The 15,822-nt window shown below is 41.5% G+C and overlaps 1 protein-coding gene across 1 annotated transcript in view; it reads right to left on the bottom strand.

Moving 5' to 3' along the window:
• The window catches only part of LPIN1 (lipin 1), a 319,784-nt gene that overhangs the window by 81,005 nt on the left and 222,957 nt on the right, over positions 1 to 15,822 (bottom strand). The window contains 1 exon segment of the mRNA XM_029596877.1: positions 5,581 to 5,674. Within this exon segment, the coding sequence (XP_029452737.1) occupies positions 5,581 to 5,674 (94 nt within the window).

Here is a 15,822-nt window from a genome sequence, read left to right as displayed (position 1 = left end):
CTAGGGGCTCTTTAATGCAATAGTGGCCCCAATCTCCTGGGATCACCATCCCTTTAAAAGGCCGCCAGGCAAAAAGCAAAGTTGCACGGCCAAACAGGGAGGTTGAGCGGGGGTCAGGGCTGACCCTCCTCTCAACACTGTCACAGCTCACACTCCACCAAAATAATAAAAAAAAAAAGATGAAAGTGTCTGCGAGGCGCAGCCCAGGCTCCCTAACCACCTCTCCCAAAGGTGAAATAAAGGTGTTATTAACCCCCATCTCCCCAAAAAGGGATGTTACAAAAATTCAGTGGTCTGGGTCTGAGCACCTTCCATTCCACAAGGCACCCCTCCCACAAAGACCAACATGAAAAAGTAGGTTCCAGGACCGAGCCTTGCTCCCCGAAAGATCAAAATCAGAGGATCCCAGGGCGCTGTTCCCCCTTCCGGCACCCTCCCCCACCCTCCACACCTTAAAATCAAGTTGAGGGTCTCCGGACCTTGTCCTAGTCACGTGGCTGGAGCAAGGTCAAGGTGGCATCATTTTGAAAAATGGCGCTGACTAGGCCAGGGGCAAGGGTGCATCCCCGAAATGGGGTACGCAATTTGATTTTAAGTTTCGGGAGGAGGGGGTGTGAGAAGGTCCCAGAACCCTTTATTTTTTTACCTTTCGGGGGAAGGGAAGGGGTCAATGACATTGATTTCACCTTTGGGAGTGAGGGGGGGGCTAGGGCCATCGCCGAGCACTTTTTTGGGGGGAGGGGTCGCCTCAAGTGGCAACCCTGGGTTGAGGGGGGGTCAGCATCGACCCCCCGCTCAACCTTTTATTGAGGCGCAGCTTTTTTGGTTGGTTGGCCGGCACTTTAAATGTGAAGCAGGAGCCTCGGACCCGTGTTAGGGTCCTGGGCTTCCCGCCTCACATTTACTACTTTCAAAGAGGTGCAGGTATTTTATCGCAGATGACCACCTTGTCAGGTGGCCGCAATAAAATATTTGCATCAGATTACCTAGCAATGACCTTTGCATATGTTTGCATTATTCATACATGTTGAGTGAAAAAGAAAATTCTTTTTCACTCAGCACATAGTTAGCTCTGGAATTCATTGCTAGAGGATATGTTTACAGTAGTTAGTGTAACTGGGTTTAAAAAAAGTTTTGATAAGTTCCTGGAGGATAAATTCATAAACATAAATCCATGCCTATATGTAAAAAATCACCAAGGCTAATGATTTCCGAATTATCCCAAACAACTGAAAAGCAGGTTGTTAAAACAAACAAAAAACACACTTTGAAATGCCTGCATGCCAATGCCAGAAGTCTAAGAAGTAAGATGGGAGAGTTAGAGTGTATAGCAGCAAATGATAAGATTGACATAATTGGCATCACAGAGACTTGGTGGAAGGAGGATAACCAATGGGACAGTGCTATATCAGGGTACAAATTATATCGCAATGATAGGGAGGATCAACTTGGGTGGGGTGTGGCACTTTATGTCCGGGAGGGTATAGAGTCCAACAGGATAAAGATCATACAAGAGACTAAATGCTCAGTAGAATCTATATGGGTAGAAATCCCATGTGTGTTGGGTAAGAGTATAGTGATAGTAATGGACAAAATGGTCAGACAGATGATGAAATGCTAAGAGAAATAAGGGAAGCAAACCAATTTGGCACTGCAATAATAATGGGAGATTTCAATTACCCCAATATTGACTGGGTAAATGTAACATCAGGACTTGCTAGAGACATAATGTTCCTGGATGTAATAAATGATTGCGTCATGGAGTAATTGGTTCAGGAACCAACAAGAGAGGGAGCTATTTTAGATTTAATTCTTAGTGGAACGCAGGATTTGGTGAGAGAGATAACGGTGGTGGGGCCACTTGGCAACAGTGATCATAACATGATCAAATTTAAACTAATAACTGGAAGGGGTACAATAAGTAAATCTGCAGCTCTAACACTAAACTTTCAAAAGGGAAACTTTGATAAAATGAGGAAAATAGTTAGAAAAACACTGAAAGGTGCAGCTGCAAAGGTTAAAAGTGATCAACAGGCTTGGACATTGTTTAAAAATACAATCCTAGAGGCACAGTCCATATGTATTCCACACATTAAGAAAGGTGGAAGGAAGGCAAAACGATTACCGTCATGGTTAAAAGGTGAGGTGAAAGAGGTTATTTTAGCTAAAAAAAATCCTACAAATTTTATTTATATTTATTTATTTAACAGTTTTTTATACCGACCTTCATAGTAAATAACCATATCGGATCGGTTTACAGTTTAACAAGGGAAAAACTGGAGTAACAATTCAAGTAAACGAAAGATAACAATAGGTAGGAATAAGTCAAAAATTACAATCAACAATCAAATTTTGGAAGAAGGATCCAACTGAAGAAAACAGGATAAAACATAAGCATTGCCAAGTTAAGTCTAAAACATTGATAAGACAGGCGAAGAGAGAATTTGAAATGAAGTTGGCCAAAGAGGCAAAAACTCATAATAAAAACGTTTTAAAATATATCCAAAGCAAGAAACCTGTGAGGGAGTCAGTTGGACCATTAGATGACCGAGGGGTTAAAGGGGCTCTTAGGAAAGATAAGGCCATTGCAGAAAGACTAAATGAATTCTTTGCTTCCGTGTTTACTAATGAGGATGTTGGGGAGATACCAGTTCCGGAGATGGTTTTCAGCGGTGATGGGTCAGATGAACTGAACGAAATCACTGTGATCCTGGAAGATGTAGTAGGCCAGATTGACAAACTAAAGAGTAGCAAATCACCTGTACCGGATGGGTATGCATCCTAGGGTACTGAAGGAACTCAAAAATGAAATTTCTGATCTACTAGTTAAAATTTGTAACCTATCATTAATATCATCCATTGGACCTGAAGACTGGAGGGTGGCCAATGTAACCCCAATATTTAAAAAAGGCTCCAGGGGCGATCTGAGTAACTATAGACTAGTGAGCCTGACGTCAGTGCCGGAAATAATAGTGGAAACTTTTCTCAAGACCGAAATCGTAGAGCATATAGAAAGACATGATTTAATGGAACACAGTCAACATGGATTTACCCAAGGGAAATCTTGCCTAACAAATCTGCTTCATTTTTTTGAAGGGGTTAATAAACATGTGGATAAAGGTGAACTGGTAGATGCAGTGTATTTGGATTTTCAGAAGCCTTTTGATAAAGTCCCTCATGAGAGGCTTCTACGAAAACTAAAAAGTCATGGGATAGGAGGCGATGTCCTTTCGTGGATTACAAACTGGTTAAAAGACAGGAAACAGAGAGTAGGATTAAATGGTCAATTTTCTCAGTGGAAAAGGGTAAACAGTGGAGTGGCTCAGGGATCTGTACTTGGACCGGTGCTTCACAATATATATATATATATATATATATATATATATATATATATATAAATGATCTGGAAAGGAATACGATGAGGGAGGTTATCAAATTTGCAGATGATACAAAATTATTCAGAGTAGTTAAATCACATGCAGACTGTGATACATTACAGGAGGACCTTGCAAGTCTGGAAGATTGGGCATCCAAATGGCAGATGAAATTTAATGTGGACAAGTGCAAGGTGTTGCATATAAGGAAAAATAACCCTTGCTGTAGTTACACGATGTTAGGTTCCATATTAGGAGCTACCACCCAGGAAAAAGATCAAGGCATCATAGTGGATAATACTTTAAAATTGTCGGCTCAGTGTGCTGCAGCAGTCAGAAAAGCAAACAGAATGTTAGGAATGATTAGGAAGGCAATGTTTAATAGAACGGAAAATGTCATAATGCCTCTATATCGCTCCATGGTGAGACCGCACCTTGAATACTGTGTACAATTCTGGTCGCCGCATCTCAAAAAAGATATAGTTGCGATGGAGAAGGTACAGAGAAGGGCAACCAACATGATAAAGAGGATGGAACAGCTCCCCTATGAGGAAAGGCTGAAGAGGTTAGGGCTGTTCAGCTTGGAGAAGAGACGGCTAAGGAGGGATATGATAGAGGTCTTTAAGATCATGAGAGGTCTTGAACGAGTAGATGTTACTCGGTTATTTACACTTTCGAATAATAGAAGGACTAGGGGGCATTCCATGAAGTTAGCAAGTAGCACATTTAAGACTAATTGGAGAAAATTCTTTTTCACTCAACGCACAATAAAGCTCTGGAATTTGTTGCCAGAGGATGTAGTTAGTGCAGTTAGAGTAGCTGGGTTCAAAAAAGGTTTGGATAAGTTCTTGGAGGAGAAGTCCATTAATGGCTATTAATCAAATTTACTTAGGGAATAGCCACTGCTATTAATTGCATCAGTAGCATGGGATCTTCTTAGTGTTTGGGTAATTGCCAGGTTCTTGTGGCCTGGTTTGGCCTCTGTTGGAAACAGGATGCTGGGCTTGATGGACCCTTGGTCTGACCCAGCATGGCAATTTCTTATGTTCTTATGTATGTTCTTAACTACTCTTACAGTAATTAACAAACAATAGTAGCTTGTGATATAATCTAATGTTTGGGTACTTGACAGGTACTTGTGACTTGGATTGGCCACAGGATACTGAGTTTGATGGACACTTGGTCTGACCCAGTATGGCATTTCTTATGTTCAAATCACATGCAAAGGTCACTGTAATAGGGGAAGGAACCTGGACGACGATATACACAAAATACTGTGCATATCATGTGATTATATGCTGTTTAACGCTCATTAGAGCACTATCACAGCTTGCTGCATCTTCCCGCTGCTCTAACCACTAGGCTACTCCTCTTTATTCATTAAGCAATGATTCAAACTCCTCAAGTTTTCATACATTTCCCACATACATGTGATATAATGTGCATCATGCCAATTAGAATTGGTCATTTGGCGATTTTCACATCAACACAACATGAAAAGACAAGGATTTGAAATGTTGAGTTTCCAACCCAAGAAACTTTGTTCATCTGTCAGTGACTGGACTGAATGAATTTAGAAAATGTTCAATTGCAGCTTGAAAAGCACATTCAATCTTATATGTATTCACATTGAGGCTGCTTTTTATGCTAGAAAACCTCTGTTCACCTTCTGTCACATTTCTCACACATGCGGAGGACAATTTTCAATGCAATTTCCATATGTCAACTGGCTGTCTGAAAAATGCCTTCCCTCTATGCAGCTAAATGTAAGCACATTGTTCCACAACACACATTTTTAGAAACATTTAAAGAAGGCGTTCCTAGGGGTATGTTTAGATTGAGGGAAGAAGTATGTTTACAGATGGCATTTTCAGATCTCTGCACATACTTGTCCAGTAAAATTCTACCCACAGAAAAAAATGCAGGTTAAAGTGACAATGTGTACTTTGCACTCTCAGCATGTTTGCAAGTGAATGTACTCATGTGTTTTCATTTTGAGAATCGGTGCAAAATCTGAGGATAAAAAGTATGTGCAGTCTTTGACCCAGTGCAGACAGTGTGAAAATTGGCATCCTCAAGTTTTACTTAAGATTGGCGCTTTCTAGCTGACTGTGACAGACTACCGCACTTTAAACAGAGTTTACTTCATTTTCTGTATTCTTAAACTACACCAAAAAATAAACATTTTTAATTTACTAATACCTACTTGTTTCCAATCTTCACAACAAGATTGGGGTCATCAATTATCGCAGGATTTTCTACAAACTGCTGATAGGTTATCACTTGTTCTAAAAACTGCTCTGTGGAAACAAAAATATAGCAGTAAAGCGGATTAAAATATGTTAGGACTAGATTCCAAAGCACCAAAATCTCAAAAGCAGTACTGAAAACCATAGGTTTACTCATTTTTGTTTTCCAAGGATATAAATTTGGTGCTATGCCACAATATCTTTAGTAGATAAGATGGTACAATACTGAATATAGTGCAATGAAAAAAACAATGATAATGATATTCTAAAATCCTTAAAGATTTACACTGGCTCCCCATTCCATCTCGCATCCTCTACAAATCACTCTCCATCATTCATAAATCTATCTACTGTCACAACTCCAACTGGCTAGATGAACCTCTCAGTCTAACCCTCTCCAACAGACCCACCAGATCAAACAATAAAGTAGGGATGTGAATCATTTTTTAACGATTAAAATTATCGTCCGATAATGTTAATATCGTCTTAAATCGTTATAGAACACAATACAATAGAAATTCTAACGATTTATCGTTAAAAATCGTTAAATCGTGTTAGTGCGCACTAACGGGAGTTAGTGCGCACTAACTCCCAGTTAGTGCGCACTAACTCGAGTTAGTGCGCACTAACTGAAAATGATACAAATTGACACTTTCCAGGTCAGTAAAGGTCAGTTAGGAATGAATATGTGTTCCTATTGGCTGGCTGCCCTCTAATCTATTGATGTTAACCAGGTTCCCACTGAGGTGATGGTTGGGGGGATGGGAAATGGAAATGGAAACTCAGGAACACTAACAGAAAATGATACAAATTATTGACACTTTCCAGGTCAGTAAAGGTCAGTTAGGAATGAATATGTATTCCTATTGGCTGGCTGCCCTCTTATCTATTGATGTTACCAAGGTTCCAACTGAGGTGATGGTTGGGGGGATGGGAAATGGAAACTGTTGGTACTTGACAAAAAAAGTAATGTGATCAGTCAATATGACTAGAACCTGTGCCCTATTCCTGATACCAGGGGTGTTGTGATCTTCCTGCACTCAGTGCCCTATCCCTGATACCAGTCTGAGACAGCTCCCTCCCTGCATTACTAGTGAGAGGCTGGCTTCACAGACAGGGGGGAGCTGCCTGACCCTCACTCCTGACTTCCCCCATGTCCCAGCTAGTGAATGGTGTGTGGGTGAGGGGGGGGGGAGGATGGTGAAGTCTGAGACAGCTCCCTCCCTGCATTACTAGTGAGAGGCTGGCTTCACAGACAGGGGGGAGCCGCCTGACCCTCACTCCTCCGGGGTATTGTGATCTTCCTGCACACAGTGCCCTATCCCTGATACCAGGGGTGTTGTGATCTTCCTGCATGCAGTGCCCTATCCCTATTAATACCAGGAGTGTTGTGATCTTCCTGCACGCAGTGCCCTATCCCTAATACCAGGGGTGTTGTGACCTTCCTGCATGCAGTGCCCTATCCCTGATACCGGGATGTGTGCAAGAAGATCACAACACCCCCGGTATCAGGAATAGGGCACTGTGTGCAGGAATATCACAACACCCCCGGTATCAGGAATAGGGCAATGTGTGCAGGAAGATCACAACACCCCTGGTATTAGGGATAGGGCACTGTGTGCAGGAAGATCACAACACTCCTGGTATTAATAGGGATAGGGCACTGTGTACATGAAGATCACAACACCCCTGGTGCCAGGGTTAGGGCACTGTGTGCAAGAAGATCACAACACTCCTGGTATTAATAGGGATAGGGCACTGTGTGCAGGAAGATCACAACACCCCTGGTGTCAGGGTTAGGGCACTGTGTGCAGGAAGATCACAACACTCCTGGTATTAATAGGGATAGGGCACTGTGTGCAGGAAGATCACAACACCCCTGGTGCCAGGGTTAGGGCACTGTGTGCAGGAAGATCACAACACTCCTGGTATTAATAGGGATAGGGCACTGTGTGCAGGAAGATCACAACACCCCTGGTGCCAGGGTTAGGGCACTGTGTGAAGGAGATCACAACACTCCTGGTATTAATAGGGATAGGGCACTGTGTTCATGAAGATCACAACACCCCTGGTGCCAGGGTTAGGGCACTGTGTGCAAGAAGATCACAACACTCCTGGTATTAATAGGGATAGGGCACTGTATGCAGGAAGATCACAACACCCCTGGTGTCAGGGTTAGGGCACTGTGTGCAGGAAGATCACAACACTCCTGGTATTAATAGGGATAGGGCACTGTGTGCAGGAAGATCACAACACCCCTGGTGCCAGGGTTAGGGCACTGTGTGCAGGAAGATCACAACACTCCTGGTATTAATAGGGATAGGGCACTGTGTGCAGGAAGATCACAACACCCCTGGTGTCAGGGTTAGGGCACTGTGTGCAGGAAGATCACAACACTTCTGGTATTAATAGGGATAGGGCACTGTGTGCAGGAAGATCACAACACCCCTGGTGCCAGGGTTAGGGCACTGTGTGCAGAAAGATCACAACACTCCTGGTATTAATAGGGATAGGGCACTGTGTGCAGGAAGATCACAACACCCCTGGTGTCAGGGTTAGGGCACTGTGTGCAGGAAGATCACAACACTCCTGGTATTAATAGGGATAGGGCACTGTGTGCAGGAAGATCACAACACCCCTGGTGCCAGGGTTAGGGCACTGTGTGCAGGAAGATCACAACACTCCTGGTATTAATAGGGATAGGGCACTGTGTGCAGGAAGATCACAACACCCCTGGTGCCAGGGTTAGGGCACTGTGTGCAGGAAGATCACAACACTCCTGGTATTAATAGGGATAGGGCACTGTGTGCAGGAAGATCACAATACCCCTGGTATCAGGGTTAGGGCACAAGTTCTAGTCACATTGACTGATCACATTACTTGTTTTGTCAAGCTACCAACTGTTTCCATTTCCCATCCCCCATATACTGTCAGTGGGAACCTTGTTAACATGAATAAATAAGAGGGCAGCCAATAGGAATACATATTCATTCCTAAACTGACCTTAACTGACCTGAAAAGTGTCAAATTGTATCATTTTCAGTTAGTGCGCACTAACTCCCGCTAGTGCGCACTAACTCGAGTTAGTGAGCACTAATCGGAAAAAACGATTTTTAACTAATTTTTAACTAAAAAATCGTGCCTAACATGATTTTCTTGCCCTGCCACACGATTTCTATCGTTAAGACGATATGGAACACGATTCACATCCCTACAATAAAGGCTCCCTCCAGGTACCCTCTCTAAAGAAGGCACACCTCTCATCCAATAGAGATCGTGCCATCTCCATAGCTGGTCCCTCACGATGGAATTCTCTTCCTTCCTTTCTTTGCCTTGAGCCCTTTCCTGCCAAATTCAAAAAGAGTCTAAAGACTTGGCTCTTTAAACAAGCATACCCTGACTAGTCCGCCTCCTCCTTCTCCCTATCCGCCCTCCCTTTCCAACTGAGCCTGTATAAAATCGTACTGTTTACTGTTTAAAATTTTACTGTTCTTATCTTGTTTATCTCGTTCCATGTTTGTTACATAATTTATTATCATGTATTATATACTCTATATGCATCATTTGCACATTTTAACGGCCCTTAGGCCTCTTGTCTGTTCTCTCACCCTCCCCCCCTTCCTGTTTATTGTAATTTCCACCTGCTCTCAGTTATTATGTAAACCGGCATAATGTTCCCCACTAATGTCAGTATATAAAATCTTTAAACAAACAAATAAATAAAATCATTTACAGGATTCAGAAGTTGAAAATCTATTAAAGCAATACTACCACATATAACATTTCTCCTGGAATTAGATCCTCTAATGTAATTTATCTTTGATCATTCTCAAATCTAAAACACTGCTTGTCCGCTAGATGGCATTATTTTCTTTATAATGAAAACAGTCCATTCAATAAAGATCATCTCATACAATCATATACAAATAAAATAGGGCAAAAAATTCCCAGTATGGCCTTCAGAAAATGGGAGTACGTGACAATGAATCTTGAAACATTAAGTCATCTTATCGGTAATTTTGCTTTATATTTCTTTCAATGTGTGAAACATCCCAGGATTTATATTCTTGGTCTAGTTTTATTTGTCCTTCAGATTTATTTCTTGCCTTATATTCATTTCTATGCTGGGTCAAAGGTCCTTCAAGCCCAGCATCTCTGAGAGTGACCAATTCAGTACTTGGCAGATCCCATAAAGTAGATCTAATTCCTGTTACTCACACCCAAGCAATATTGTGAGTAACAGGAATTCACCTGGCTAATAATGTGTAATGGACCTTTCTTCCAGGAACTTGTCCAAACCTCTGTTAAACCTTACTATCAGGCCGATTCAGTACAGTGCGCTCAGCCAAGCACACCGTACAGCACCCGTTTGGCCGTACGTTTTTGACATGCGTCTATTACCCCTTATACTGTAAGGGGTAATAGCGCCTTGAAAACGCACGTCCAAACTCACGAAAACTAATAGCACTCATCACATGCAAAATGCATGTTGATGAGCCTATTAGTTAGTCGCCCGGGATACTGAAAGTAAAATGTGCGGCCAAAGGCAGGCGTTAACCATAGACGGTACCGGGTGTACAGAAAAGCAGAAAAAACTGCCTTTCTGTACACCCTCCGACTTAATATCATAGCGATATTAAGTCAGAGGCCTCAACGATAAAAAAAAAACACAAAAACTTCTTAAAAAAAAAAATCTGCCTGTGGCTGTCAGCGGGTTCGAAAACAGATGCCGGTAAAATTAAGCATCAGTTGTCGGACCCGCTGACAGCCACTGCTTCCGTTAATAAGGAGGCGCTAGGGACACGCTAGTGTCCCTAGTACCTTCTTATTAGCGCGGGCCCTAATTTAAATACAGAATCGTGCGCCCAGGAGAGGTGCCTGGGCGTGCATCGGGAGAGCGGGCGCTCAACTCGGAGTACCGGTTCTCCCGCAGGTTTTTTTTTAATCGGCCTGCTAGCTAGTCGCCTTGATCACATCATCTGACAATAGATTCTACAGCTTGGTTATGCAGAGTGAAAAAAGTACTTTCTACAATTTCTTTTAAATCTGCAGGTTGTTAGTTTAGTATTATTTGAAAGGGTAAATAACAACCCTTTACTTACTTGTTCCACCCAATTCATGATTTTATAAATTTCTATGTCCTCTCGCAATTTTATTTTTTCCAGGCTGAAGAGCCTTAGCCTGCTTAGTCATCACAGGAGAGATGCTCCAATCCCCTTTATCATTTTTGTCACTCTTCTCTGCACCTTTTTTAGTTCTAATATGTCTTTGATATAGAGACAATATGATATTTTCCATTTTATTCTTCATTTCTTTTCAGATCATTCCTAACATTCTATTTGCTTTTTTGACAGTTTCCACACACTGAGTCAAGGATTTCAATGCAATATCCACTAGAGATGTGATTCGGCCCAACCTTTCGGTTCGGCCTTCGTTATCGGCCTGCTGCGGAAAATTTAGTTTCCTGCAGTTTGGGCCGATTTTATTTTTCCTACCCCCCCCCCCCCCCCCGAAACGAAGCCCAACCTGCCCCGAATTACAACAGGGGTTGTAAAAAAAACAAAAACCCAAACGAACCCCTCAAATTTAATTAATTGCAACCCTTCACCCTCCCGTCCCCCCAAGACTTGCCCGACTGACCCCCCCAAGACCTACCGAAAGTCCCTGGTGGTTCAGCGGGGGTCCTGGGAGCGATCTCCCGCTCTCGGGCCATCGGCTGCCACTAATCAAAATGGTGCCAATGGCCCTTTGCCCTTACCGTGTGACAGGGGCTATCGGTGCCATTGGTCGGCCTCTGTCACATGGTAGGAGCAATGGACGGCCGGCACCATCTTAAAAAATGGTGCGGGCCATCCATTGCTCCTGCCATGTGACAGGGGCCGACCGATTTCACTGCTAGCCCTTGTCACATGGCAAGGGCAAAGGGCCATCGGCGCCATTTTGATTAGTGGCAGCTGACGGCCCGAGAGGGGGAGATCGCTCCCGGGACCCCGATGGACCACCAGGGACTTTCGGTAAGTCTGGGGGGGGGGGCGTTCGGCAAGTCTTGGGGGGTTGGGAGGGTGGAGGATTGCAATAAATTAAATTTGAAGGGTTTTGGTGGGTTTAGGTTTTTGTTTTTTTTAATGTGCTCTTTCTCTCCCCCCCCCCCCCCCCCCCCCGAAATACGATAAGAAAACCTCACAAAATTTCATGGGTACTTATCGTTTCGTCTCCCTCCCGAAGCGCGACGAAATAGGAAATATCGTCTCTATTTCCTATTTCATCACAAACAAATGCACATCCCTAATATCCACAAGGACTCCAAGGTCCTTTTCCTGGGTAGTGAGTCCCAATAAGAAATCAGCAATCGTGTAGCTGTAGTTGGGATTATTTTTCCCTATGTGTATCACTTTGCACTTTTCCATATTCAATTTCACCTGCCATTCAGTTACCTAGTCTACTTTACAAGGTCCTTCTGCAATTCATTACAATCTGCTGCTGATTTAGCAAATTTGAATAATTTTGAGTCGTCTGCAAATTTGATCACCTCACTTGGTGTTCCCTTTTCTAGATCATTTATGAATAAGTTAAACAGCACAGACCCGAGTATCAATCCCTATGGTACTTCATTAACAACCTTTCTTCAACTGGAAGTCCTACTCTCTGTTTCCAGCCTTTTAACTAGTTATCAATCTACAACAAAAACACTGCATTCCATGACTTTGTAATCTCCTGAGGAGTCTCTCATGGGCAATATGCCTTCTAATTTTGGAGAGGCTGTGAGTGCAAAAATGTTCTTTTGTGCAACTTTTTATAAGTTGAGACCAAATGTGTGTGCTACAAGTCAGTATAATGCAAATATCAGGATTTCTTGTGCGTGTTATGTTTTGCAGTGTGCGCATGCACATATGCACAGCTTAGAGGGAACAGCACTCAAGGAGGACTTTGTTAATTGCCTTCTGAAAATACAAATACACTATAGCAACCAGCTCAACTTTATCCACATTTATTTACAACTTGAAAAACAACCTAAAAGACTGATAAGACAAGACTTCTCCTTGCTAAAACTATGTTGACTCTTCCCCATTAAGCGATAACTATCTATATGGCCAATGATTTTATTTTAAAGAATGGCTTCTACCATTTTACACAGCACTGACATCAGGTTCACAGGAATATAGATTCCTGGATCACTGCTGGAGCCCTTTTAAAAAAAATCAGCATCATATTGGTCACCTGCCAGTCTTCAGAAATCATGGCTGTTTTAAATGATAGGTTACAGATTACTAGTAACAGGTTAGGAATTTCATGTTTTAGTTCTTTTAGGACTCTGGGATGGATGCCATCCAGTTTGGGTGATTTAAAAACAGAAAAACACAAGGGCAGAAAAATACAATACAACCCATCTAAGTCTGCCCCAATCTATCCAATTTATCTCATCTTACAATGTCCATCACTACCTCAGAGATCCCCTGTATTTATCCTATGCTTTCTTGAATTCAGATACCTTTTGTTTCCACCATCTCCATTAGGGAATTGTTCCATACATCCACTACGCTCTGTAAAGAAATATTTCCTAAGATTGAGTCTATCACTTTTCACCCTCATCCCATGACTCCTCATTCTAGGGCCTCCTTTCCATTGAAAGAGGCTCCTGCACAAGGAAACCTTTGAGATATTTAAATGTCTCTATCATATCTCCCCTATCCTGCCTTTCTTCAAGGGTATTCCTACAAAGTCACAATAAAGGCGGCAATACTATGAATTATAATATAAAATGTAAATGTTTATACATTTTTTTTTACACAAGGGATTGTATCAGTTTTTCAATGTGGTTTGCAACCTGCAGTCTTTTGCCCAGAATGGGCTTTAAACTGTAGTCATATCATGCACGTCATAATATAATTATTAACAATCTCTTGCTTCCATTAAATGTCTTATTCTCAATTTTATTACTTTCAAAACTATACAAAACTCCTTTTAATGCTTATCTCAACAAATGGCAAACCTAAGTTTGTCGAAACACGCCAAATAATGTCATCACAAAAAGATCCAGACATCACCAATGCCTTGGCAGTTTCATGCCTACATCAAGGGATCATTATACTTTTTACTATACTCCTTGCCTCTGATACAAAAGCTAAAAAATAGTGGAGTGTTCTTAATTTAAAAGTGATAGATATTTATTTCTTCCACGGTATACATGTTTAGATCTGTTTATACCATGCTTTAGAACAAAGACCACTGATCATTTTAGTAGCTACCCTCTTGACCGACTCCAACCAGTTTATATCCTTTTGAAGATGAGGTCTTCTGAATTGTACATAATATTTCACTAAGGTCTCACCGGGGACCTAACCAGAGACAAATCACCTCTTTTCCTGCTGACCATTCCTCTCCCTATGTAGTCAAGCATATATCTGGAAATGCCTTAAACAAAAATGTTCCCTATAGATTGCAGAGAAGACTCCAAAGACAGATCTGGAGAGAAATCCTTTTTAGCATTAGTCCCTACAAAAGAAATGTAGAAATAGCCTATCAACTCCTTGGAGTCCAATCTAGTGAGGAGCACAGGAGATCATAGAATACAGAGTAAGAACTCCTCCAAAACCAACCAAGTCTGTACTGGCAGGTTAAAGATAGCTGGGTTCTGTCCGAAGACCCAAGTGGGCTAGATGTTCGGGCAACAAGCTCACCAGTTTTGTAGGAGGTTTTTTTTTATTATTATTATTACAAAGCTCAATGCAAGATCGGGTGGGGATTCTATGTTGGATTAAGCATGGAAACTTGTATACTCATCCACCTAGGATGGTAGAAAAGCAACGAGGAACACAACAAAAACTAATTTGGATAAGAAGCAATATCAGACAAGCAGTAAAGCTTCTATGATCAATAGTTGATATAGATCCTTAGCAGTATGGACAGAAATAACTAGGCAGAATGGATTGACTGTTTTGTCTTTTTCTGCCATCTATTATTTTAGTGCACCAACCTAAGATCTGAGGGACCTGGTCCAAAAGGCAAAACAGACCAGGATCAAAGAAGACAAAGTAATCAGTGTAGCTCCTCATAGCAACTGGTCCATCTTAAGCCTTATTGTAGTTGGGGTAGAGTTTATGATGGAGTGCTAAACCAGCATCTGCACCATCATATTCAATGCAAATACAAGTACACCAAGAGGTAGACTGCTCGACTCCCATCGGCATAGAGGTTCCCAACAACAGAACCTACTGAATCTGGAGTATAGACTGAGGGCCTCTATAATATGATATAACTCTGCCTGAAACATTGCTATAGGCAGCACCAGGCAGACTTTGAAGGTAACTAGCATCCTTGATGGCCTTTTAGAGAAACATTTCAAAGGCTTTTGACTGGTCTTTGGGAAACCAACATGGCTCCGTTTCAGATCATGACTCTAGGCATGGCCACTTCATAATATGGTGACGTTTCATCTTGGAGTTATGTGATGAGAACCTACATTAATTGCCAAAATCACCATTAAAGATTGTGCTTTATGTCAGGCATTCGCTGAGCATAAGCTTACTATGCTACTATTTTACTAGGAAAGCTCAGATCCCATACTGACGTTCCTGAACTGCTTCCAGTTACATTCTACAGCAAATCCCACAAACAAACATTGTAGATCACCACACCATTTATAGGACTCTGTGATGGATTAGCTATGGACATATTCTGAATGTGCTTGAAACATCTTTTGAAGTTACTGGATTACCTCTGAAATTGTGGTAAAAAAGAAAATGGTGAAATCAAAGAAGAAATTTTAAAAGGATATAGATATTGGAGAGAAAAAAGACCCACTGGACTTGGCACAATCACTTTTTTTTTTTTTTTTTTAAATCAGACACTTTTGTGATTTTCGGGGAAAATCTTAAGACTTGTTTTTGGAAGCTTTTTTCCAATCCTTTAAAATAAGATTTTAAAGATATGAGTCAATATTTTGATAGCAATGGAAGATAAATGTTTGTTATGTTTGTCTTTTGTTTTTATGATTATGTATTTTATTATCCACTTAGCACAGAAAGACTGGTATAGACAGACTATAAATATTTTGAAATAAATTATTATTATGAATATCAAGAGTTTGTATGCAGGTCCTTAGCAGTACCATAGATCTATGAACATGGTTGTTAAATATAGAGACTGATATAAACATCATGCACTGCACATTAACTAACACAGTGACTCCCTACTTAGGA

The sequence above is a fragment of the Rhinatrema bivittatum genome, chromosome 3 (genome assembly GCF_901001135.1).
Source record: "Rhinatrema bivittatum chromosome 3, aRhiBiv1.1, whole genome shotgun sequence".
NCBI lineage: Eukaryota > Metazoa > Chordata > Amphibia > Gymnophiona > Rhinatrematidae > Rhinatrema > Rhinatrema bivittatum.
The sequence above is the reverse complement of the archived record's forward strand: the minus strand, read 5'-3'. Positions and strand labels throughout refer to the sequence as shown.